This window comes from Balaenoptera physalus, assembly GCF_965194825.1.
Source record: "Balaenoptera physalus genome assembly, chromosome: 4".
In the NCBI taxonomy this organism is placed as follows: Eukaryota; Metazoa; Chordata; class Mammalia; order Artiodactyla; family Balaenopteridae; genus Balaenoptera; species Balaenoptera physalus.
Window position 1 is genome coordinate 63,846,826 of NC_138891.1, and position 26,907 is coordinate 63,873,732.

Genomic DNA, 26,907 nt, shown 5'->3' on the forward strand with positions numbered 1-26,907 from the left:
GTGTGTTCTTACTCTCTTTCCCCTCCTGGTCTCTTTCCCCACTTTTTGTACTCTCTGGGTTCCAGTAGGGGCAGAAGGGACAGGGTAGTGTCCTCAGCAATGTAAGAAAGTTTGAGGCTGTGGAACTAGGCATTGGGTCACATGTTCCCTTTTGTGTTCTAGATTCTGTGCTCTTGTGCTTGCTTACTTCTCATCATACTGGTTTTTCTTTTTCATCATAATGTTAAGATTCTATATATGCACCTGAGCTTATGAGTAAAGAGGTCAAATAGGCCATTTGATCAACTTTGATTCTTTGTGTCTAGGTCATCTTTCAATTTCCTTCCATTGCAAACATGCAATGATTAAAGATTTATTAGATATAAAAATTCTGTGTTTCTTAAATACTTCAGTGTAATCACGCTTAAAAATAGAGTTAAATTCTTTCTTAGAGTTTCCATAGATAATAAGATTAAAAATGATCAATTCCCTAGACTCAATTGAAGCAGAGGGATTTAAAAATTATGTAGCTTCATTCCAGTATGATATCTTTCTCCCTAAACTGGACACTCTCTTTATGCCATTTTCTTTGACATTTGGTTCCATTTGCATCTAGAATCTTCTCTTCTACATTCCCAAATTTTCAAAATATTTGTGATGTTGAGATTGCTTTTAAGAATGCTCAGGTTGTGCATAACACAGATACCGTCTTAAAAAAAAAAGAATTTATCTGGAACAAAATGTAGAGCATAAACAAAGATAAAAACTTAGAAAGTATGAGAGGAGAATAGAAAAGAAGCTTCAACATATACCTGACCATTGTTCCAAAATTAAAGACTAGAGAACATGGCTAATAATTTTCCTGAATTAAAGGAAGACAGAAATTATCAGAAAGAAAACTCTTGGTGCACAACAGAACAAATCATAACAAGCCTACACCTATGAGTTTGATTATACTAAGAGTGACAGTGGCATAGCATTGCATACTGCACTGAGCGTCTCAGATAGGAGTTCTGCTTCTAGCAATGGCAATGAGGACAGCTGGGAAATCTGGATAATTTGTTAACAAAATTTATATGAAAGCATCGGAGAGCTACCAAGGGGATGAGGATCTGTGGTACCAAGATCCAGGCAGAGGAGAGAGGAACAGAAGCTGGCTCTTCCTGTTGAGATAATTGCCAACTCTGAAAAACGGCAGCTGAGGGGTTGAGAAGCTGAGCAAAACTTTAGAGCGATTCGTGATGTTGCTGCAGTTGAGTTCAAGGATCACACAAAAAGAGGGGCGCTAAATATTCCAGGCTTTTGATTGAGCTGTGAAGAGCTACACCCTAAGAATAATGCTGAATTAGAACACATGTAGGTTCATCATGGTTAAACTGCTGAAAACTAGAGACAAAAAAAATCGTTAATGTCATTATGAAAGAAAAAAACCCCTTCAAAATAGTAACAACCTTACAGCTTACTTCTAAACAGAAATAATGGAAGCCAAAGACAACAGAATTGTGAAAGGACAGAAGGAAAACATCTATTAATATAGAATTCTATATACAACAAAAATACCTTTTGAAAATGAAAGTGTTATAGAAATATATTCTAAGAAACACAAACTGAGAGAATTCATCATTAGCAGACCTGCACTAAAACAAAAGCTGTTCTTTAGGTAAAAGGAAAATGATTGAGGTGGAAAAGCTGATATGTGGGTAAGTGAATATAGAATATAATCAATATGTGTGAGGATTGAATAAAACATGAAGAAAAATGAAGAGAAAAATATATGAAAACAATACTACCTAATTGGAGAAAAGGGTAAATAAGGTTAAAGTGTTCTAAAGTCCTTGCACTGTCTCTAAGGTGGTAAATTTATTAATTTATATTATAATTTAATAATTTGAAGATGCAGATTGTAATCTCTAAACCCATACTTAGTATATAATAGTAAAAACATATGTAACTAACAAGGTAATAAATGGTGTCATGATTAAAAATACAATTTAAAAAAAGTCAAAAGGAGCAAAAGGAATTAAGAATAGTTAAGACAAGGAGAAAGATAATAAATGATACATTTAAAAATATATCAGTAATTACATTAAATAACAAACAACTAAAACAAACAAACAAACAAAACATAATCTAGTACTCAGCCAATTTCAAGTAACTTCTTCCACTTCTAGGGTGGTCACTTAGACACTCAATACTGGCCTCCAGATACCTTTTATATTAATATTTTCTGATTGAGTACATTGGTTTTATAGTCAGTCCTCTTATTTTCATATATTATACTGTCTCTTATGAGGGTTAAATTATAAACACAGTACATACTCTGAAATTAATTTTAACTCAATACCACAACCATTATTATACTATGATCACTGTTACCTCTGTATCATAAGTCATAGAATTTCAGACCCAGCAGTAATATTACATTACTAGGATATATATGTATTTCCATTCATATGTAAGAATTATTTTATAATGTAAAATCCTTTTTACTATGGCAGGAACCACACTGCTTTTTCTCTGTAGGGCATACTGATCAGTGTGTAATGGACATCTTTTTTGGTTAAAATTTGGCTTTATTATCTTTTTGTGAATCTTTTAAAATCAGAAATGATAGGAAATTCTGTTTTTGAAGATCTACCTTTATTTTCATAATTTGGTCTCTGCTCACACAGTTTCATTTCAATTTGATAGTGCATATATATTTTTTTCAGTACTAGAAAAAGATATAAAATATCTCAAGGGTTTTTGTAGGATATTTAATGATTTGTCATTTTGCTTATACAATAATAGCCATAGTTTCAGTTTATTTTGAAAATAGGTCCAGAGTTTACTTGAACTATAATCATAATTTTGAACATTGTTTAAAAATAAGTGCTTAAATAAATGCTGTTATTATGTGTGAATTATATCTCAAAGCCATTATAAAACAAAATAGGTGCTGTATGTAGATGGTCTTGACCACTTCAAGCTTATATCACTGTAAGCAGATATCCAAAAAGAAGCCATTATTCAGATAACTTGAATTATATATAAATCTGAACCAAAAATATTTCTCTTAAATCTAAAGTGAACCTGAAGTGGCTTTTTGATAGCCAGAGTATTTGTTTAACCTTGTTGTTCAACATCAGGATTATTATTTGCGAAACAGAAAGATTTTAATTATCAGCCATGGTTGAGGAACTTAATGTTTTGAGTTTTCTCATCATTTTCTTGGTAACTGCAAGTTAAAATTTTAAACATCAAAGCTAGGTGAAAAATGGGGCCATGCCTTTTTTATTTTATCTAACTGCTATATTGAGATATAATTCACGTACCATAAAATTCACCATTTTAAAGAGTATGGTAGTTTTCAATATATTCACATAGTAATTAAACCATGTCTTTTTAAAGGAAATATTTACAAACTGTGATACTTGTATCAGGAAACAGAGCATTTTGAACATAATTTCTTGAAGATCATTTGAACTTTTTTTGAGCAGTGAAATAACTTTCATTTTGCACACAATTCAGCATCTATGATAGTAGCCAGACATGTAACAGGTTCTCAATAAATTTTAATTAAATAAGTGAAATTTGGTAAAAAAAAAAAAAATAGTGGATTGTCTCTAAAGGTCATATTTTCCAGGTCATATGGAGCCCTTTTTTTTTTTTTAAACTTTTTATTTTATATTGGAGTTCAGGTGATTAAAAACTTGTGTTAGCTTCAGGTGTACAGCAAAGTGATTCAGCTCTACATTTACATGTATCTATTCTTTTGAACTTTGTTTTTAATTTTATAAATAAAGAGGCCAGCCGAAATGAACTTTGGATTTATTAAATCCCACTTATATCTAGTGGGGGGTTGTTTATTTGGTTCTGGTTGTATATTTAGTGTACGCTGGCAATTGTTAGGATTGACGCTCTTGCTCCCTTCAGACAGTCTCTGAATTTGTAATTATCTCATAAGCTGAGTTCTTCACATTTTTTAATTGTAAAATTGATAGTGCAAAAAGTGAATTTGGTCATTTTTTTCTATCAATTTGAAGTTATGTGTGATAAACTCCAAATAATGTCTTTAATATGAGTATTAATATAAAGTGAAGTTATGTAGAAGACCTTTTTGTTGGCCCTCTGTTATTCAGAATGGATTTTTCTATTATACTGGTTATAAGGAGGCTAAGCTTGAAACGATAAACATCAGTTTTGACATTAGCCGTTCCAGGAAACAAAGTCAGCACCCTGGGGTATAATGCCTAAGTACAGAAAGAAACACAAGAGCCAAAACCATTTTTTTTTTTTTGTATGTACTTTTCTTTTTCCCTCCTTCTCTGATGATCTAATAAATATTTTCCCAGAATGATGAGAACATGTCTTAAAATTTTGTTTTATTTTTATTTTAAGGTAGAGATGCAGATAGGAGTTGCTGAGTTATATTTTTCTTGCTTCTTTATTATAGCCTCTTACTGGTTAAGAAAGAAGCATATAGTTTTGCCATTAATCTTACCAGCATTGCATGCTGTAGTTTGTCACAGGAGTGCCTTGTTTGTCAACTTTTATGCTCTGTTTACTGAATTTGTAGCTCTTTAATTTTCCTCCCCAGGGCTTTTTGTGCTGAACTGAAATATATAATTATCTTTCCTAGCATGTTGTTTTTAACAACACATTACAGAGTGCAAGGGCTAGCAAATATGACATTTTCTTTAAGTTCATTAGAGTTACTTTGTTACTCTTATTTTATCTTTCTTACAGTAAGGCTTCATTAATCTCAGTTCCTTTTGCTTGGCTAGTAATTGGTAATCACAAAAATGTAATGGACTGTTGATTAAAATGAAACTAACATGAAAAATACTCTGATAAATATAAAGCGAAGGGGAAAATGATGCAATAATTACACTTGTGGATATGAGGAAAAAAATAAATGGATATGGATTTCCCCCCAGGATATTGCAAATACTGTTTATTGAAAAGCAACATGGGGTTCTATGCAGTTGTAGCCAGTCCATTTATCATTTGTCCCCCTTCCAGGACTTCAGATGAGGCAAGACCCCATCCCATTGCTTTCAGAATCTTCCTTGTCCTTTTTGTGGAACTTGTCATGAAAGATCACACCTGTGGATGAACCATCTACCACTTTTCACAATTGACATGATGCACATATATAGAGATTATACATTTAGCAAATAAATAAATAAACAATCGATCCTAACAGGTAAATAGAATTAGCACAGTTTTTGTATTTGAAAAAAGAGAGAATTAAAGAATCAGTGAATGATATAAGTCAATACACTGTATAAATGGAAACATGGAAAACATTTAATTTTGCCAGTCATCAAAGAATTGAAAACAGTGATATTGTTTAATTTATACATTAAACTATATGGGAAAAACTAAAGACAGTTGTCTGTTGAAACTGTTGAAATTATACATTACTGATGGCTGTGTAAATTGGTGCTATGATGATTTTTGAAGACAATTTAGTAATACATTTTAAGTGCCACAAAATTTTTTGTATCTTTTGACTTTAAATAAATTTCTAAAAGTAGAATGACTAAGGAATTAAGCCCCCAAATGGAAAGACTATATATGTAGATGTTCATTGTGGCCTCACTCATAATAGTGAAATAGTGGAAATAAGTGATACATTACAGGAATAGTTAAATAAATTCTGATGTTTCAGCATATTGAAACATTGTGGTTAGACAAAATGGTAATTTTAAAGAGTTAAGTAGCAGCTTAGGACAATGCTTATATAATATTGGGTGAAAACAAAATTCAGATTATGTCTATGGTGAATAGAACTCTAAAATTATTTCTGGACTCTTTGCAGAAGAAATACAAAATAAATAAAACACAGTTATTGAGTGTGGTAGCATTTGATTAATTAGTTTTTTTGTTTCTGCAGTGAAATAGTTTTCAGACATATTTTTAAAACATTGAACATTTTCTTCTTCCTCTCCCATCAATAATCACTACCTAAACCCTTTGGGAAGCAAGGGGCAAGAACTAGATAAAGAAGCAGATTGGCCTTGCAGATCAGATGGGAATACTTAGACACCAGGAAAGAGGAAAAGATAAATTGTGAATAGTCTATTTAATTTTTTTTTTTACTTCATCATAGTCTCCATACTACCTGCTCCCATATCAGTGTTGTCTTTAAGAAGCAGTGTGCCATAATGGATTCAGCACAGGGTTTAGGTCAGAAGGCTGATGCAAATTCTGAATCTATCACTTGTTAGCTAACTGATTTTCAGTAAATAATTTAACTTATTCCACATTTTTTATTTGTAAAAAGTATTGGGCGAATTAATTAGGATAGTATATATAAGAGATTTTTCAAAATATAAAGCTCTTTGCAAATTTTGTTACTGTTTTTAATAAACTTGCATGTAAGTTGAAATAGGAAAAAGATGAGATATACTTAGTAGACTGAATTTAATGGATGTTTGGAATGTTCCTAAAAGTATTTTTCCCCGTTCTGTTGCAGGGATCTTTTATTTAGCCAGGTGTATGACAAATTAAGTGAGAATTCAGTGGCCAAAGGAGTGTTTTTGGAGTGCCTTGAACCATATATTTTAAGTGATAAATTGGTGGGGATCACACCCCAGGTAATGAAAGACTTGATTGTTCATTTCCAAGATAAAAAATTAATGGAAAATGTGGAAGCCCTTATTGTACATATGGATATCACCAGCCTAGATATTCAGCAGGTGAGTTTATAGGCAGTCTACTAATTTATGGAATAAACATCATTCCTTTATTGAATATATTTACCTGACTCATCGGGCCTTACTCTGTCTTTCATCAACCCTAATTATTTTTTAGCACTTTTTGGTACGAGGTCTCATAAACTTATATTTGTCAATATATTTCTTAGGAGTGTTCTTTACTTAAAGCTAGATTAGGAACTCCTGCAAGCCAGTAGTCTTCAGTTTCCTTGACATCCCCCAGAGCTCTTAGCATAGGGTTTATATTTGGTAGTTGCTCGGTAAATGCTTATTGGTCTATTCTTCTTCATCAGTTTGTTTGTTCACTACTACAATTTTCATCCTGCAAGTGAATTTCAACTATAAGCACTTCCACGTGAAAAATAGAATATTTTTACTTTTGAGAGTATGATGCCATTTTTTTGAAAAGCTAGTTTATATGTCCAGAGTTGATAACTTTCATACACTAAGTTTTGAAATGCAGGGCATAGTATAAGAAGCAAACTTCAGGACATCTTAGCATGATCAGCCAGCTCATTGATAATATACCTCCAGTATATCTGAGGTCTCCACATAAGTTTTAAGTCCTTAACTGAGGAGCAATATGTATCTGACCTAAGACACTTCACTCTTAACTCTTCTTTTAACTCTTCAGTCCTAATGCTGAGCAAAGGCACAAAGGTACCAAGGTGCTGAGCCCTACTGAGCTAAAATACGGTGACTTACAAACTTAGAAGGACCAAAGGTTTTTTGTTTGTTTGTTTTTAATGTGCAAAATCACATGGAAATGAAGGGTTTGGAAAATGGTTATTGTTTTCTTCATGGAAGTTCTTTATGAATGGCTGTAAGTTTGCAAAGGCCAGGTCCTCTTTACATATGCCTTTCTGTCATGTGGGTAATTTGGCATAATCTTCATGTCTGACAATAGGTCTGATGATTTGAGAGCATGTTATCAATCTAGCTTTATTTACTATCACTGATATAAGAGAAATTTCTAATTTCTTCTCCTTCCAACATTTTTAGCTTTTTCTCCAACACTAGGTAAATATTCTCTGCTCTTTTTCATGTTAAAATAACAGTTTAAACAATCTCCCCGTCAGATTCCCTTCTCTCCGTATCAAGCCTTCCCCTCCTTCCCTTTTGGTTACTGCCATATCACATTTCCCACTTGCAGCCAGATCCCTCCCTCCCTCCTTTCTTCCTTCCTTCCTTCCTCCACACCTTTCCCTCTTTCTTTCTTTCCCACATTTCTTGAAAGCATTCTCTAGGTTACCTCTTCCATTTCATTCACATCCTAATAATTCTTCAGCTTTACTTTCACTAGAGTCTGTAATGACCTCCAATGCTTTAGTGACCCTGGTGGACAAGGCTTACCATAAGGCTTACATTAGCAAAAAAAAGTTTGACAATAAACAGACAAACAAGTAAACAAGCCAGAAATATCCAAAACAAGTATTATGTTAAAAGTCAAACAGGCAGTATGATAAAGAGAGAATGAGAGGCTATCTTAGATGGGTCAGTTATAGAAAACCAAGAAAGTAACATTGAGTCTGATCAAATCTGGAATCTGAATGACAAGAAGGAATCAGTAGTGCAAAAATCTTGGAGGAGAAGATTGTTACAGGTAAAAACAGCAGCTAATGCAAAAAAAAAAAAAAAAAAAGATATGCGTTGGGTGCTAAAAGTTACGGATAAAAGGCAAAGAGAGCTTGGCTGAAAGAGAGAGGTAGCCCTTCAGGGCAAGGTACAGATTTTTCCTTTTTATTCTGAGTGCTATAGGAAATCATTAAAAGGTTTTAAGTGAGATCACTCTGATTTGCCTATAGATAACAGAATGAGGGGTGGGGGCCAAGTACAGAAGAAGCAAGGAGATTGGTTAAGAGCTGGTCCAGGAGGTAGTCCTGGCCAGAGATGATAGTGGTGAGATGGAGAGAGATGGCCTGACTTTGGATACATTTTGGAGGTAGAACTGATTTGCTGATGAATTGGACCTGAAGGTGTGGAAAGAGAGAATTTAAGGCTGTTGCCTAATTTTTTGGCTTGAAAAACAAGGTGGATAGTGATTCCTTTAAGAAGATTGGAAGACTGGGGTAGGTCTAAGTTTGGGAGACAAAATCAGGAGTTGTATTTTGCCATTTTATTTTGATAGCTACTAGACATTCAGGTGAAGATATCAAGTCAATGGTTGGATATATGGGTCAGAGGAGAGGTTAGGGCTGAAGCTGTAAAGAGATGTATGATCATGGCACTGGCTGAGAGGGTGGAAAGTGAGAGAAGAGAAGAGGTCCCAGAACATGCCTTTGTCTAGAAGGACTCTCCCATGACACCTCACTTCCATTTTCCCTCAGGCTAGTAGTTTGTTTTCCCTTTGGCTATTCCTTATCATTCTCCTTTGTTGACCTCTACTCTTCCACTTTGGTCTTCTCCTGTCACTCAGTAGTATAATATAGCTCTCCTAGGAACAGTATATAGGGTACTCTATACTTAAGTCATCTCTGTTCCTCTTCCTAATCCCTTCATCTCTATTCCTCATCCTTACTGCTCTTTCTGCCTGCAGAGCTCCTAGTTTCCACATCGGCTTTTGGCTCACATACATGTATCCGTTAGGTCCTAACTTAAATATTGCTCCCTCAGGGATGACCTTCTGAATACTCCAGACCAAGTCAAGTTCCTTTATAGACTTACCACATTTGTAAATGAACTACTTGTGTAATTGAGTATCTTCCCTAAGTCATAATTCACGCACCATTTTGTGCCCCTTCTTTTGGTGAGTGTCCAGGATGAATGGAAGTTCTGTCAGGGTAGAGAATAGGTCTGGGTTTGTCTTACCTATCACTTTATCCCCAGTGCCTAGGAGAGGACCTGAATATAGATGTTCAGTAAATATTTGTAGAACTAGTGACCAGAGGTAAGATGGATATGGAAAGGGGGAGGATAGAGAAGAAATAAAATCAGACATTGGAGGATGTTTAAAAGTAGCTATTGTACTGTTGAAAGTAACATTGAACCTACAACAGCTCTTACCCTGGCATTGTGTTTGAGTCCTTCAATTTCAGTTTTTTTCAGAGAAGGAATAAGAAAAATTAGGAAAGAGAATTTAAGATCTTTCCCATTCTTAAAGCTTTGAGGAAAGTAATTGGTGAGATTTGCTCAATTGTGTGGACCAAGCAACTTTTCCTTTTTACAGGTAGTTCTCATGTGTTGGGAAAATCGGCTATACGATGCTATGATCTATGTCTACAACAGAGGCATGAATGAATTTATTAGTCCAATGGAGGTAAGATACGTTCTAACTTATATGCATATTTAACACTGTCTATTAATGTTTTTTCCCTTCTCTCCATTTGCTTTGAATAGTTTGTTTTCATCTAATCACTTTAAAATTTCTTGTAGATTTATTAGACTTGCACCCATTGTTGTTTAGGACTTTAGATAGTCTTTAGTTTTATACCTTCTACCATTGCTTTCTTTTTTATCTGCATAAGTAGGTATTTAAATCCCAGGGAACGATAGATAAAATTAAAAGCCCATTAGACTTCAAGATTTTTTCTAAAAAATTTTGATATTATTATAGCTTTTCCAAAAGGTTTAAGAAATTCATTATATATATTTACTGTATAGAGTAATGGTACTATTGAGTAATATTATTTTGTAGATATATTCTTCTAGGGGAAGGTCCTGAAAATGGTGGGAGGTCATGATTTGCCAATTGCTAATTTGTTGCTTTTCCTATTTCAGAATTTTATAGCATTCATTATAATTTCTTATTCTCATTACCATTAGAAGAGAGCATCTAAAAAGCATTTGGGCTTATTTTAAAAAGAACCAAACCCATCTTCATCTTGTTATTTCCCTTAAATTTATAGACAGAATTATGGGTTATGGATTGTGGATGCATGTCGTGCCCTGCCAGCCCATTGCTTTATTACAGTGACTTCATTACCTGGATCAGAAGACCCAGGCTTCTCCTGAAGGCATCCAGTCAACTTTTTTGCGTATTTAATGGACATCCAAAACCATCTTCAGTATTAAGTCAGCAGTCATTCTATGATATTTCAGTCTTCTTTAAATGTATTTAGCTTGGTAGGTGAATATCCCTCTAATTCATAACTCCTTCAGTTTTGGCTGTACTTCTTGTCTCTTGGTCATTTTCCAAATGAGTGCCACAGCCCTCCCCACTGGTTTTGACCTTGACTGTCTGTATTTCAGATAAGTATTTTTAACATTTGCACACCTCTTAGCTGACCCTTCAGTGAGGTCCATGACCTGCGTGCATGCAAAAATGTTCTCCATTCCACTATTAAACCACAATTAGGAAGAATTAATGCAGTTTCTAGTTTCTCTCAAAATAATCTGTGAAAACAGATTCTAATTTGATGCATTCTATGTTGATTAAAATGGTTGTGGGGTTTTTGTTATTGTTGCTTTTGAAGTTTTTGTTTTGTGTGGATTTTTTATTCCTCAAAATCTGGTTTGCATTTATAGCTATGCATCTCAGATGGAACACTTTTCTATTGACGTTGCCTTGTTTTGTGTTAAGAGTAGTTTTCAAGTTAATGACTTTCAGCAGGAGCTTGGTATTTGTTATTAAATAGTCATTTGGAGATTTTAGCAGTGGGAAGTTAGATGCATCCTGTGATTGCTCTTTTATAATTCTCTGCCTATAAAAGAGATCACTATTCAGTGTTTAAAGTTTAGTTATTTCAGTTTAAAGAGATTTAAACTGAAAATCACAGTGATTTACCAGTGATCCTACTAAAACAGTTCATGTCCACATTTAGTCATTTCAGTTTAAGGTCCAAATTAAAAGAATCTGAAAAAGAATAGATATATGTATAACTAAATCTTTTTGCTGTACACCTGAAACTAACACAACGTTGTAAATCAACTATACTCCAATATAAAATAAAAATTAAAAAAAAAAAAGAGGAACTGTAGTGCCTTTTGAAATTTTCTAGATTTTCTAGAATGAAAGACAGTGTCATCATACTTGAGATGACTACCATAGTTTCTGAAATCTTTAGTTCTAGTTTTGGCTGCTTCTGAGTGCCTTGTGTTGGGAGGAAAAACTTTTCCTCTACCACCTGAAACCCGAATGGTGGGGAGAGGGCTGCGAATGAACTGACAACAGGAGAAAAGACAAGGTTTATTCACAGTTGTGCTGGGAGCACGCAGAAATGAGTAAATCACTGAACAACCAGAGAAGTAAAGGTTTATATACCAGTTTAACGAAATTTGGGGTGTGAGGGAGGGATTTAGGTTTTCCTTGGAGAATATGAATAGTTTTTTATTGAGCTTTTTGTTGCTAATGAACAGCTGGCTTTGCACCACCTCCCAGTGCTAAGGGTCAATCTTCTCCTAAATAGGAAACTCCCTCCCAGGAAGGCCAACATAGTTTTGCCATTAATCTTGTGTTTTCAGGGGCTCTGCTTATATTCAGGTGTTTGTTTCTATGGCTGCTGACTGTTCACATGTTTTCAGCTTAAAGTAATCTTACCCTTTTGGTGGGCTATTAATCCCTTGACTTGCTTACTATTTTTTAAAGAATAAAGCACTTTTAGGAACCTAAGGATATCTTATTTTAGAAATAATGATCTCAACAAGGACCTTCTTCTAACTGGTATTTATTAAATGGTTTCTTTCAGTGAGGAATATAACAATAATGATTTCCCAGTGATCCTACGAAAACAGTTCATGTCCACATTAAGAGTTTTTATATTTAATCTTAATAGCAAATGACTATCTGATTCAATCAGAGAAAGGTGATTAATAGCATAAGATTTAGATTATTTTTTAAAATATTTTTTTCAGATGATGTTGATTGTTTTCCTATTAATTTTTATGCAGAAACTTTTCAGAGTCATTGCACCTCCTTTGAATGCAGGAAAGACGCTAACAGGTATTAATTTTCTAAGCCTTAATTTTTTTCTCTTTAAAAATATTACTTAAATAACAAAATTCACCAATTTTATGCGTACAGTGTGAACTTTGATAATCGTACATGATCATGTAACCACCACCATAATCAGATTTTAGAAGGAGCAATATAGTTCCTTCACACTAAAAAGTTTCCTCCTGTCCCTTGTACTCTAACCTTTCCCCACAGTCCCATCTCCAGGCAATCACTGATCTACTTTCCTTTATTGCTATTCATGTAAGTAGATCATACACTATGTAATCTTGATCTTGGTGTTTTATTTCTTTCACTTAGCTTAATGTTTTTTAAATTCATCCATGTCGTTGCATATATTATTTTGTTCCCTTTAATTGCTGAATGGTATTCCATGGGTTGGATATACTGTTATTTGTTTATCTGTTAACCAGTTGAAGGACATTCAAGTTGCTTCTGGATTGGAGTTATTATAAGTAATGCTGCTACGTTTGCGAATGAGTTTTGTTATGTTTTTAATTAAACTTTTTATTATGAGGAAATTGTAGCTTCACATGCAATTGTATGAAATGACACAAGAGATCCAGTATACTCTTTACCCATTTTCCCTCAGTGATAACATCTTGCAAACCTAAAGCACAATATCACAACCAGATATTCACATTGATAAAGTCACGATACAGAACAGTTTTATCACCACAGGTATCCTTATGTTGTCCTTATCCTCCATTGCTGACTCCTAGCTATGAATAAGTTTTTGTGTGGGCATATGTGTTCATTCTTCTTGGGCAACTACCTAGAATGGAATGGATGGATTGTATGGTAAATGTATGTTTTACTTTCTAAGGTACTACTATTTGGTTTTTCAAAATGGCTGTACCATTTTGCATTCCCATCAGCAACATATGAGAGTTCTGATAGCTCCATATCCTTGCAGGCACTTGGTACTGTCAGTCTTTTTACATCTTTTAAAAATTTTAGCCATTCTAGTGGGTGGATAATGGTATCACATTGTGATTTAAATTTTTATTTTCCTGGTGGTTAGTGATGTTCAGCATCTTTTCATGTGCTCTTGCCCATTCACGTATCTTTTTTGTGAATCATCTGTTTAAATCTTTTAGCACTTTTTAGAAGAGTAAGGAAGAGGTGTTATTTGACTTCATATTATTGAGTTCTAGGCACGTGAACTCCCCACCGGAGCCTGTAAGAGTTCTTTATGTAGTCTGGATACAAGACATTTTAAAATATGTGTTTCGCAAAAATTTTCTCCCAGTCCATTGCTTACTGTTTTGTTTTTTTAACGATGTTTTTCAAAGAACAAAAGTTTTTAATCTTCATGAGGTCCATTTTATTTATTTTTCTTCAGTAGTTTTAGACCTTTGATGTTCTGGTTAAGAAATCTTTGGCCAACTCAACATCATAAAGATTTTACATGCCCATGTCCTTCTAGAGTTCCAGAAATATGTTGGAGCTTTTGAAAGCCCCTGCAGACCTCTCATTCTCCAGTTTTTCCTTTTAAGTTTTTTGGTGGGTCTCTAATTAGTCTCTTCTGGGGGCACTGCCTCTGGCACCTGTAAAGTTAAATAATGTGCCTTGGGGATAGTACTGTTTGCTTAGAGTAAGCTCTGAGTCAGGACAAAAAAAAGACAAGCCCTGAGAATGGAGCTGTTGAGTGAGCTGCCAGATAGGTTAGATAGTGACAGTTCTCTTAAGGATGGGCTTTTGGGGAGCTCCAAACCCATTTTGCCCCCTGGAGTGGTTGCTAGGTTGCTGGTTTTCACAGCTACCATAGCTGCAAGGCGGTTGGTTTCAAAGCTACGGTGATTTGCATTTCTCTAATGATTAATGATGTTGAGCATTCTTTCATGTGTCTGTAGGCCATCTGTATATCTTCTTTGGAGAAATGTCTATTTAGGTCTTCTGCCCATTTTTGGATTGGGTTGTTCGTTTTTTTGTTATTGAGCTGCATGAGCTGCTTGTAAATCTTGGAGATTAATCCTTTGTCAGTTGCTTCATTTGCAAATATTTTCTTCCATTCTGATGGTTGTCTTTTGGTCTTGTTTATGGTTTCCTTTGCTGTGCAAAAGCTTTTAAGTTTCATTAGGTCCCATTTGTTTATTTGTGTTCTTATTTCCATTTCTCTGGGAGCTGGGTCAAAAAGAATCTTGCTGTGATGTATGTCATAGAGTGTTCTGCCTATGTTTTCCTCTAAGAGTTTGATAGTGTCTGCCCTTACACTTAGGTCTTTAATCCATTTTGAGTTTATTTGTAATGAGGTGGATGGAGTTAGAGTCTGTCATACAGAGTGAAGTAAGTCAGAAAGAGAAAAACAAATACAGTATGCTAACACATATATACGGAATCTAAGGAAAAAAAAAAAAAAAAAAAAAGGCCATGAAGAACCTAGTGGCAAGACGGGAATAAAGACACAGACCTACTAGAGAATGGACTTGAGGATATGGGGAGGGGGTGGGGTGAGATGTGACAGGGTAAGAGAGTGTCATGGACATATATACACTACCAAATGTAAAATAGATAGCTAGTGGGAAGCAGCTGCATAGCACAGGGAGAACAGCTCGGTGCTTTGTGACCACCTAGAGGGGTGGGATGGGGAGGGTGGGAGGGAGGGAGATGCAAGAGGGAAGAGAAATGGGAACATATTGTATATGTATAACTGATTCACTTTGTTATAAAGCAGAAGCTAACACACCATTGTAAGGCAATTATACTTCAATAAAGATGTTTAAAAAAAAAAAAAAAGCTACGGTGAAGGTGGGGGAAGGGGGATGGGACTAGGTAATGTTAAGCCACCATGAAGCTCACAGTTCTTACCAAGATTCAGGCATTTTTCTTGAATAAACATTCCGTGGATTATTGCAAGCCTTCAGTTAATTTCAAGAGTTCTGGAAAAGTTGATTTTGACTGTTTCTGCCAGTATTCTCTTTGCTTTCATGGAGGAGCAGATTACTGAAGGTTCTTCCTCCACCATCTCATAGGTCAGTCCCTCTGGGTTTTGGTTTTGTTTGGTTTGCTCTTTTTTCCTCTCTGTTCTTCTCCTTGGATGATTTCTATTGCTCTACTTTCAGGTTCACGCTTTGATGTAAACTCAGCTGTTAAATACACTCAGTGCACTTTTATCTTCCACAATAGTATTTTTCAGTTCTGTAATTTTTATTTGGTTCTTTTTTTATTGTTTCTGTTTCTTTCCCGCATCTCTTCATTTATCTGTTCAAATTTTCATGCATTGAAACATGTTTTATTTCACTGAGGATAAATATAATAGTTGATTTAAAATTCTTATCAGTTCTAACATTTTGTTCATTTCAGGATTGGACTTGATTTTCTTTTCTCTTAAGAAAAATATATTTTATTATCTTGTTCCTTCACATGTTGGATAATTTTAGATTGTATCCTGGATATTTGAATGTTACATTATGGAGATTCTGGGTTCTATTATTTTTCTTCACTGAGAATTTTTTCTCTTTATTTTATCAGGTAATTTTCTTGGCTGGGCTTGAATTGCAGACTCTTTCTATTGTGGCTTTCTAGTGTGTCTCCAGTCTCTTCTCAGAAGGTCCTTTGTCTTTAGCTGGTCTGCTTTGATTCTGTCCCACGTGTGTGGCTTAGGGATCAGTCAGTGATGAAGGTAGTCAAGTTTGAGGATCCTCTTTCTGGCTTTCTTTTTGCAAGATTCTGCCAGTCTGTTTACTGTTCACATGTCCTACCTTCTCTAGTTCCCCAACCAGAAAAATTGCTGGTTTTCCCATGTGAGCCCCCAGCTGCTGCTGTGCTTGCCACACAGACTGCACTTAGTCACAGGCTGAAAGCCTGTGATGGTAATTTACTTGTATACCTCCCTGTCTCCTCTCCTCTGAGCACATGAACTCCACACCAGAGCCTGTCTGCTTCTCTTCACACTTCAGGACCTTCAGGGAGGGAACTCCAGTCGTGGTTCTGACTTTTTTTGTATGGCTGAGCTGCTTTGACTGTTGTTTGTACATGGTGGTTTAGGGATCAGTCACGGATGTGGGTAGATAGTTTAGAGATCCCCTCTTTGACTCTTTCCCTTTTGGGCTTCCCCTAGTCTCTTCCACATTCATGGTTTCCTGGCTTCACTTTTCTGGTCCCCTGTGCCAGAAAGATTAGGAGTTCTCCATCCCCCACCGCCTCTGTGTGAAGTTACTTGTGTGGCTGCCAGTCTGTCCTCTTCCCAGTGAGTGTGAACTCGCTGCCAGACTTGTCTACTTCTATTTCCTCTTCAGTAGTTTCAGGTAGCGTTTCGTATTATGTCCAGGTTTTATAGGTTTTTTTTCTGTAAGGACAGGAGCACGGAGGATAATTTGGTAGAGTCTTAGTCCCTCTTTAGTCTTAGTCCATTTTCAGTTGCCCTGAAACTAATCCTTTTGAAACAAACTTGAAAATTGTCTTCCACATAATATATGTAGCAGAAGTTAAAGTAGACTATTAAGAACTCCAACCAACAAGGACCTACTTTAAAAAAAAAAAAAAAAGACTATTAAGAATTCCACATGGAGTGGATGAGCTTTTGCAACAGAAAATTGTCTAAAAATAGATTTTGGGGAGAGAAAAGTAGAAAGGGGGTCAGGAAAATTAAATACTGTGTCAATTCAGTATACATTTACCAAGCACTTCCATGTTCCAGATGCTGTGCTGGATGCTAGGAACACAGAGATGGACAGACTCCATGCCCTTAAACTCATAGTAATGGAATAATGGAGATGGATACGTTAAACAAGTAAATTTAACTCTCTCTAGGAATATCATGAGCTAGATGCAGCCTATCTGAGATTTCTAGCAATAAAGGTTTATCTAATTAGCCAATAAACATGTACCATGCTAATTGAGTTGGATCAAATAACATTTGGGACTTCTGGTTTTTGGTCTGGCAGAGAAAGAATTTAGAAGTCACCACTCTGTCCTACCAACAAGTAAAAAGCTCAACAAACTGAAAAATCAACAATTCTTTTTAGATCTGCCAGAGAAGTAAGGTCACAGGCCAAACCATTGCACCAAAAACTAGAGAGACAGGCAGATGCAGAAAATCACAACTGACAGGATCAGACATCTCTGCAGGAACCAGTGCTAGGGTAGGAAAATCTGAACTGCAATTGATGATTTGTTGCAGGCTCAATGTGAACAAGTCTGAAATTTAAAAACTCCAGTAGGACCCGGTCGTAGGGAAGCCTCCACACTTTTGTGAAATTTACCTCCAGGACTGCTACTGGGTTCTCACGGTGATCATCAGAGAAAAATCCCTTGTGCTTCTGCAGGGGGGTGGGGGAAAGGAACCATTTTGAAATATGTCAGAGTATTCTGTGTTTCTTAACTAAAGCCGCACTTCAGGAAAAACTATTTTGCCAAAGCTTGACCTGCTGTGGGTTTATCAGAGCCGAACTTACCTGGGAGAAGGAAAATACCCAACTCCAGCACCTTCAACCCATTCTGTCCACCTAAGGGGGAAAAAAACTGAGAAGCACTGGTGAAGTTCACATTCCAGGGTCACAGGTTTACCCAAAGACTGAGACCTAATCAAGACTATAGAACACTTCCCTCTCTTCACACCTTACTACCACATTACTAAAGATCTATTTACTGTAGTGCCTTTTACCCAGTGCATCATGTGTGCCTTTCAAAAATTACAAGGCATACTAAAAGGCAAAGAATTGAAGAGTTTGAAGTTTGAAGAGACAGAACAAACATCAAAACTAGACTTAGATGCGGCAGTAGTATTGGAATTATTAGACCAGGAATTTAAAAAAATACTATGATTAATATATTAAGGGATTTAATGGAAAAAGTAGGCAACATGCAAGAACAGGTGGATAATATAAGCAGAGAGATGGAAATTCTAAGATAGAATCAAAAATAAATGTTAAACATCAAAAACAATGTAGCAGAAATGAAGAATGCCTTTGATGGTCTCATTAGTAGACTAGACACACAGCTGGGGAAAGAATCTCTGAGCTTGAGGATATAACATTAGAAAGTTCTAGAACTGAAAAGCTAAGAGAAGACTGAAAAAAAAGTAGAACAGAATATCCAAGAACTATAGGACAATTACAAAATGTGTAACATACATGTAATGGGAATATCAGAAGGAGAAGAAAGGGAGAAAGGAACAGAAGCAATATTTGAAAAAATAATGACTGAGGATTTCCCCAGATTAATGTCAGACACCAAACCATAGATCCAGGAAGCTTAGAGTACACCAAGCAGGATAAACAGGAAAAAAAAAAAAAAAAAACAAAACCCTACAAGTAGGCATATATTCAAACTGCAGAAAATAAAAGGTAAAGAGAGAATAAAATATTTAAGGTTTTGAGAGAAAAACCCACCAACATAGAATTTTGTACCCTGAGGAATTATTCTTCAAAAGCAAAAGAGAAATAAAGACTTTCTCAGACAAACAAAAATTGAGGGAATTTGTTACCAATAGAAATGTCTTGCAAGAAATGTTAAAAGAAGTTCTTTAGAGAGAAAGAAAATAATATAGATAAGAAATCTGGATCCAAGAAAGGAGGAGCATCAGAGAATGATTAGTAAAGGTAGAATAAAAACTTACATTTTTCTTACTCTTAATTGAGCCATCAGATAACACTTTATTCAAAATAATAGCAATAGTGTACTTGATATTATATGCTTGTGTGTGTATGCTTATGTATAAATGAAATGAATGACAGCAAGGATACAGTTATAGGAGGGAGGAATTAGGACTATTTTGTTATTATAAGGTCCTTGTACTACCCATGAAGCAGTATAGTGCTATTTGGAAGTAGGTTTGGATTAGTTGTAAATGTATGCTGCAAACTTGAGGGCAACAACTAAAAATAGACACATAATAGATGTAATATAAAAGGGGAGAAAATGGAGTCATATAAAGTACTCAGTTAAGACTACAAAAGGCAGGAAAAGTGTTGAAGACAAAATTTGGAATAAAGAACAAGAAATAGAAAACAGTAACAATATGGTAGATATTAATCCAACTATGTTAATTATCATTTTAAATATCAGTAGTCTATACCAATTAAAAGAGATTGTTAAAATGGATTAAAAAACAAGACCCAACTAAGTGTTGGGTATAAGAAACCCATTTTAAATATGAAGACACATTAAGTAAAGAAATGGAGAAAGGTGTACTATAATAATACTACTCAAAAGAAAGCTGGAGTAGCTATATTAATTTCAGACACAGCCAACTTCAGAGCAAAGAAAATTATCAGGGATAAAGAGAGGCATTACACAATACTCCAAGAAGACGTAATGGTCCTTAATCTGTGTGCACCTAACAACAGTGTCAAAATACACGAGGCAAAAACTGATAGAATAGCAAGGAGAAATAGGTAAATCCACTGTTATAGTTGGAGACTTTTAACACCCCTCTATCAGAAATGGACAGATCCTGCAGGCAGGAAATCAGTAAGGACATAGTTGAGCTGAAGTTATGAACTAAGCACCATCATTCAGCTGGATACTGCTGGCATCTATAGGCTCCTTTATCCAACAATAACACATTACACATTCTTCTCAAGCTCACATGAATCATTCACCAAGATAGACCATGTTCTGGGTCATAAAATACACCTCAACAAACTTAAGAGAATAGAAATCATATAATGCTTGCTCTCAGACCACAATGGAATTAAACTAGAAAATACTAAGAGAAAGAAAGCTGGAAAGTTCCCAAATACTTGGAAATTAAACAACATATTTCTAAGTAATACATGGACAAAGGAGAAATCTCAAGAGAAATTTAAGAGTAATTTGAACTAAATGAAAATACTTACAAAAATTTGTGAGATGCAGCAAAAGCAGTGCTTGGAGGGAAATTTATAACATTGAATGCATATAGCAGAAAAGAAAAAGATCTAAAATCAATACTCTAAGCTTCTACCTTAGGAATTTGGAAAAAGAAGAACAAATTAAATCCAAAGTGAGCAGAAGAAAAGAAAAGAAAAATTAGAGCAGAAATTAATAAAATTGAAAACAGGAAATCAGTTGAGAAAATTGTTGATTTGGGGGGATTTGGTTAAAACCAAAAGCTGTGTCTTTGAAAAGATCAGTAAAATCTATAAGCCTCCAGTCAGGCTAACTTAGATAAAAAGGAGAGAAGACACAAATTACTAATATCAGAAATGAAAGAGGGGACAACCGTACAGATCCCATGGGTATTAAAAGGATAATAAAATATTATTATGAACAATTCTATGCTCATAAATTTGATAACCCAGATGAAACAGGCCAATTTTTTGAGAGATAAAATTTGCCAAAACTCACACAAGAAGAAACAGACAATCTGAATAAGCCTGTATCTATTAAAGAAATTGAACCAGTAATTAATAACCTTCTAAAACAGAAAGCACCAGGCCCAGATGTGTTTCACTGGTGAATTTTACCAACCATTTAAGGGAGAAATTATGCCAATTCTCTACAATCTCTTCAGAAGACAGAGCTCAGGGAATACTTTCTAACGTTTTCTATGAGGCCTGCATTACCCTAATACCAAAACCAAAGATATTACAAGGAAAGAAAACTTACAGACCAGTATCTCTCATGAACATAGATGCAAAAATTCTCAACAAAATATTAGCAAATTGAATCCAACAAGCTATAAAAAGAATTATACAACACAACTGAGATTTTATACCAGGTATGCAAGGCTGCTTCAACATTTGAAAATTAATTAATGTATTCCATGACGTCAGTAGGCTAGAGAAGAAAAATCACATGATCATGTATCAGTAGATGCAGAAAAAGCATTTAACAAAGTCCAACTCCCATTCATGCTAAAAACTCTCAGCAAATTAGGAATAGAGGAAAACTTCCTCAACTCGATAAAGAACATGTACAGAAACCCTACAGCTAATGTCATACTTATTGATGTGAAACAATGGTGAGGAACAGGGCAAGTATGTCCTCTTCTTACCACTGCTTTTCAACGTCATACTGAAAGTCCTAGCTAATGCAAAAAGACAAGAAAAGCAAATAAAAGGTATAACGATTTGGAAGGAAGAAATAAAACTGTCTTTGTTTACAGGTGACATGATCATTTATGTAGAAAGTCTGAAAGAATTGACCCAAAAACTCCTGGAACTAATAAACATTTGTTGCAAATTTGCACATACAAAGTTAATATACAGAAGGCAGTCACTTTACTATATACCTGCAGTGAACAAGTGGAATTTGAAATTAAAAACACATTACCATTTATATTAGCACCCTAAAAAATGAGATACTTATGTATAAACCTGACAAAGTTTGTACAAGATCTGTATGAGGAAAACTACAAAACTCTGATGAAAGATATCAAAGAACAAAGCAAATGGAGAGATAGTCTGTGTTCATGGATAGGAAGACTCAATACTGTCAAGATGTCATTTTGTCCCAAGTTGATCTACAGATTCAGTGCAATCCCAGTCAAAATCCCAGCAAGTTATTTTTTTTTGGATATTAACAAACTGATTCTGAAATTTATATGGAGAAGCAAAAGACCCAGAATAGCTAAGGCAGTATTTAGACAGAAGAACAAAGTTGGAGGACTGACACTACCTGACTTCAAGACTTAATATAAAGCTACTATAATCAAGACAGTGTGGTATTGGCAAAAGAATAAAAAAAAAGATCGGTAGAACAAAATAGCTCTGAAATAGACTCTCATAAACATAGTCGACTGATCTTTGAAGAAGCAAAGGCAATACATTGGTGTAAAGATGGTGTTTTCAACAAATGGTGCTGGAACAACTGGACATCCACACACAAAGAAGTTGACTCTAGACACAGACCTTACACTCCTCACAAAAATTAATTCAAAGTACATCATAGACCTAATTGGAAAATGCAAAACTATAAAATATCTAGAAGATAACGCAGGCAGTAACCTAATTAACCGTAGTTATGGTGATGAATTTTTAGATACAACACCATCCATGAAAGAAAGATTATTATCCATGAAAGAAGTAATTGATAATCTGGGCTTCATTAAAATTGAAAACTTTTGCTCTGCAAAACACAATGTCAAGAGAATGAGAAGATAATCCACAGATTGGGAGAAAATATTTGCAAAATACTGTTATCCAAAGTATACAAATAACTCTTAAAACTTGACAAAAGAAAATGAATAACGTGGACTTCCCTGGTGGCACAGTGGTTAGGAATCTGCCTGCCAATGCAGGGGACACGGGTTCGAGCCCTGGTCCAGGAAGATCCCACATGCCATGGAGCGACTAAGTGCGTGCACCACAACTACTGAGCCTGTGCTCTAGAGCCCGCGAGCCACACTGTTGAGCCCATGTGCCACAACTACTGAAGCCTGTGCACTTAGAGTCTGTGCTCTGCAACGATAGAAGCCACCGCAACGAGAAGCCCGTGCACTGCAACGAAGAGCAGCCCCCGCTCGCCACAACTAGAGAAAGCCCGCACGCAGCAACAAAGACCCAATGCTGCCAAAAATAAAATAAATAAATGAATAAATTTATAAAAAAAAAAGAAAATGAATAATGTGATTAAAAAATGAGCAAAGACCTGAACACACATCTCACCAAAGAAGATATACAGATGGCAAGTAAGCATATTGAAAGATGTTCAACATCATCAGGGAATTACAAATTAAAACAACAGTGGGATACCAGTACACATACCTATTAGAATGGCTGAAATCTGGAACATCAACAACACCAAATGCTGGCTAGGATGTGGAGCAATAGGAACTCTCATGTATTGCTGGTGGGAATGCAAAATGGTACAGCCACTGTGGAAGACAGTTTGGCAATTGCTTATAAAACTAAACATACTCATACTGTATGATCCAGCAGTTACACTCCTTTACCCAAAGGTGTTGAATATTTATCCACACAAAGACCTCTGCACAGATGTTGATAGTAGCTCTCTTCATAATTGCCCAGACTTGGAAGCAACCAAGATATTCTTAAGTAGGTGAATGGGTGAATAAAGTGTGGTACATCCATACAATGGAATATTATTCAGCACTAAAGGTAAATGAATTATCAAGCCATGAAAAGACTTGGAGGAAACTTAAATGCATTACTAAGTGAAAGAAGCCAGTCTGAAAAGGTTACATCATGTATGATTCCGATTATATGACATTGTGGAAAAGGCAAAACTATGGAGACAGTAAAGGGATCAGCGTTTGTTAGGGGTTGGGGGCAAAGGAGGGATGAATAGGTAGAGCACAGGATTTTTAGGGCATTGAAACTATTCTGCATGATACAATAATGGTGGATATATGTCATTATACATTTGTCAAAGCGCATAGAATGTACAACACCAAAAGTGAACCTTAATATGAACTGTGGGCTTTAGGTGGTAATGTGCCAGTGTACGTTCATTGATTATAAGAAATGTCCCACTGGTGCAGGGTGTTGTCAGTTGGGGGATCGTGTGGTGTGGGGATCAAGGGGTAGATGGGAAATCTCTATACCTTCTTCTCAGTTTTGCTGTGAACATAATTAAAACTTCTCTAAAAAACAACGTTTATTGATCTGAAAAGTGGAATTGAAGCAGAATGTAATTATTCATACAATTTTGAGCAATTCAAGTTTATTTGCACTTACAGCAACACAGATTTGGAGTATTTATAAAGGATTATTGATTAAGAGAGATACACTTGCTTGCATTATTCCAGTATTCATGTCAAAAGTAGAAGTTTCAGTTCATCAGTATTACTAACTACAGATTCCTGTAATCTGCACACTGTAAGGCTTACTGATCACTTCACCCACTCCTGATGCTCTTACACTATTCTTTGTTAACTTTGATCTTTTAGCCTAAAACTTAGCCTAATTATGTTTCCAATTTCTTTTAACCAAGAAATAGGTTTATACTACCAGACGACAGGATCTTACATTTTAGACGTAACTTAGGATACAAACGGTTCAAAAGAGTGTTTAGTCTTAAGTTTCTTAAACATTTGTGAACAAGAGTCCATGTTACAAATAAGACATTATAGTTATGCCTTAATATTAATCAGTTAATTCAGCAACTCATTGCCTGCTCAGTACCTTCCCTGGGTCCAAGCTATTCGTTAAGCCAACAATACATAGATCTCTACACTAAGATTTATACCTTCTACTTGTACCCTTGAATGACTCATTGATTTTGTGTCTGTGAAAAGAATCTAAAGGAAATTCTAAAAATAATAATAATTAAAGCGGTCTCATCTCACTTTTCTATTGTTTGGGAATATACCTGCCTCACCTCAAATGCCAAGTTTTATTTTTTGTTTCCACATAAAGATTATATTTCTGAAAAGGTTTTGAGAGAGAATTGCTAAAGATACTTCTCTATTTTAGATGAGCAAGTTGTTATGGGCAACAAGCTTCTTGTATATATTAGGTAAGAGATTTTTAATTTATTTATGTGTGTATGCTTCTTTTACAGAATTTCTCCTCTATTCTTAGAGGTACTGTCATCTGTTATCTGTACAGTGCTTTTCGTTTTTCAGTGTTCTTTCATGTACAGCAGTGCTTCTGAACGGTGGGTGATTCTGTCCCCCATCCCCTCTCCCCTCCGCCAGACATTTGCAACGCCTAAAGAGCTTTTTGCTTTGTCGCAGCTGGGGTGGGGTGGAGATGCTGCCGGCATCTGGTGGATAGAGGCCAGGGATGCTGCTGAGCATCGTGTAATGCACAGGGGAGTCCCCACAGCAAAGAGTTCTCTCTCCTGAAGTAGCAACAGGGCAGAGGTTGAGAAACCCTGATGCAGAGTATTTTACTTTTACTACCAACAAGTCTGTGGGATATGTATTTGTCCATATTTTATATATAAGGGCAAGAGATTAGTTTGCATCACGAAGAAGTTAGTGACAGAAGTGAGCTGAAATGTTTATGTCCTTACTCCTGGAACAGAGTTCTTCCAATAGACTATGCAGGCTCAGAACTGTGTCCTGATAGAGCTTTTACATAGATAACTGGCTGGCAGACAGGCAGGAAAAGGTGGCAGAACCTGCTGGCACATCATTTTAGATTCTGTATGCATCAGAGTTAACTTCGAGACCTATTTCACATTTGTTCCATTGATTTTTTAGTGTAGAAGAACATGTATAGCATTTACCTAGTACTTTATCTTCTGTACTTTAAACTTCTAAGAATATGCAGGTATCTAGTTGTCTCTAACATTCAAAATTGATGACTGCTTCAAATTCACTTAAAATTCACTTCCCCCTACCCCCGCTGCCAAATGAGGGCATTTTCAGGAGACATTTTTATAATCCAGCCCACAAAGCAAGTCATTAGCCATTAGGAAGGTCTGATTTGGAGGTAAAACTGTACAGTTAATTTCTCATGAGATTCTAATTCTCCCCGACAGCTTGTCTGACTACAGATATTTTTTAGCCTAGCTCATTCCCCATCTTTATTCACCATTCTTAGAACCACTGGATTTAAAAGTCTCTGAGAACATGAGGCTTTTACCTGTTAACAGTATAATGATGCTGTTAGTCTCTTTCCAGATGCTGGGTATGAGACTTTTAGGTAATCTGTCCTTATTCCTTCTTGCCTATTTAGTGCAGCTTGAGTTTTTCTTAGGAAAAATAAGAAGAAATGAAAGCTGTTACTCAGTTACAGGGTGTGTTATTTCACCACCATCTCTGTTGCCCACATTTTCTGAACTGGCTATCATCTTGATCTGGGCTTGGACCTGACCTAACTGACAAAAGCTGAGCCTGCTTAAACTTCAAACTAGTATCTTGGGTTTGAGAAACAATGTGTTCCCGGGAAGTTAGCCCATTATAAGTCACCAAATCTGTTCTCTTTCTTCTCTTCTAGCTGTTGTCTAGCAGGTCGTGCCTATCCCCTTGGTGACATCCCTGAAGATCTTGTTCCCTTGGTTAAAAACCAGGTTGGTGCTATTTTCATAGCATTTTTACTCTCTTGTTAAAATGCAGTAAAGACAAATTGTAATAGAGGGTTACACATGGGCCAGGAGCTATCAGCTGTGACAGGAGAGAGGCTGCATACCATCGCTGAAGCCAGTAATTATAGCTGAGAGAGGTTAGAGAAGTTATAACACAGTGACAATTTAAAGTAAATTCAACCTGCTTTTATTTTATCCAAATGGGAATCATTGCTTCAGCAAGATACTTTGTAAGGTGAGAAAATAATCACCTTTTTTTTTTTCAACTTACAGGTTTTTGAATTTTTAATTCGCCTGCATTCAACAGAAGCTCCCCCTGAGGAAGAAATCTATCCCTATATTCGGACTTTGCTGCATTTTGACACAAGAGAATTTCTAAATGTATTGGCACTGGTAAGAAATAATACGATTCTAAGGTATTTTTAAAAGGAGTCAGGGTGATAATTTTTTTCTAATAGAAAGAAAGAC

General features: G+C 35.6%; 1 protein-coding gene across 6 annotated transcripts in view; it reads left to right on the forward strand.

Moving 5' to 3' along the window:
- The window catches only part of VPS8 (VPS8 subunit of CORVET complex), a 277,646-nt gene that overhangs the window by 90,285 nt on the left and 160,454 nt on the right, over positions 1-26,907 (forward strand). For all 6 annotated transcript variants that reach the window (XM_082461426.1, XM_082461424.1, XM_082461428.1 and 3 more), the window contains exons 22-27: positions 6,443-6,665; positions 9,850-9,939; positions 12,510-12,561; positions 24,879-24,921; positions 26,352-26,424; positions 26,713-26,832. In XM_082461426.1, coding sequence (XP_082317552.1) covers positions 6,443-6,665; positions 9,850-9,939; positions 12,510-12,561; positions 24,879-24,921; positions 26,352-26,424; positions 26,713-26,832 — 601 coding nt within the window. The remainder of the gene's footprint in view (positions 1-6,442; positions 6,666-9,849; positions 9,940-12,509; positions 12,562-24,878; positions 24,922-26,351; positions 26,425-26,712; positions 26,833-26,907) is intronic.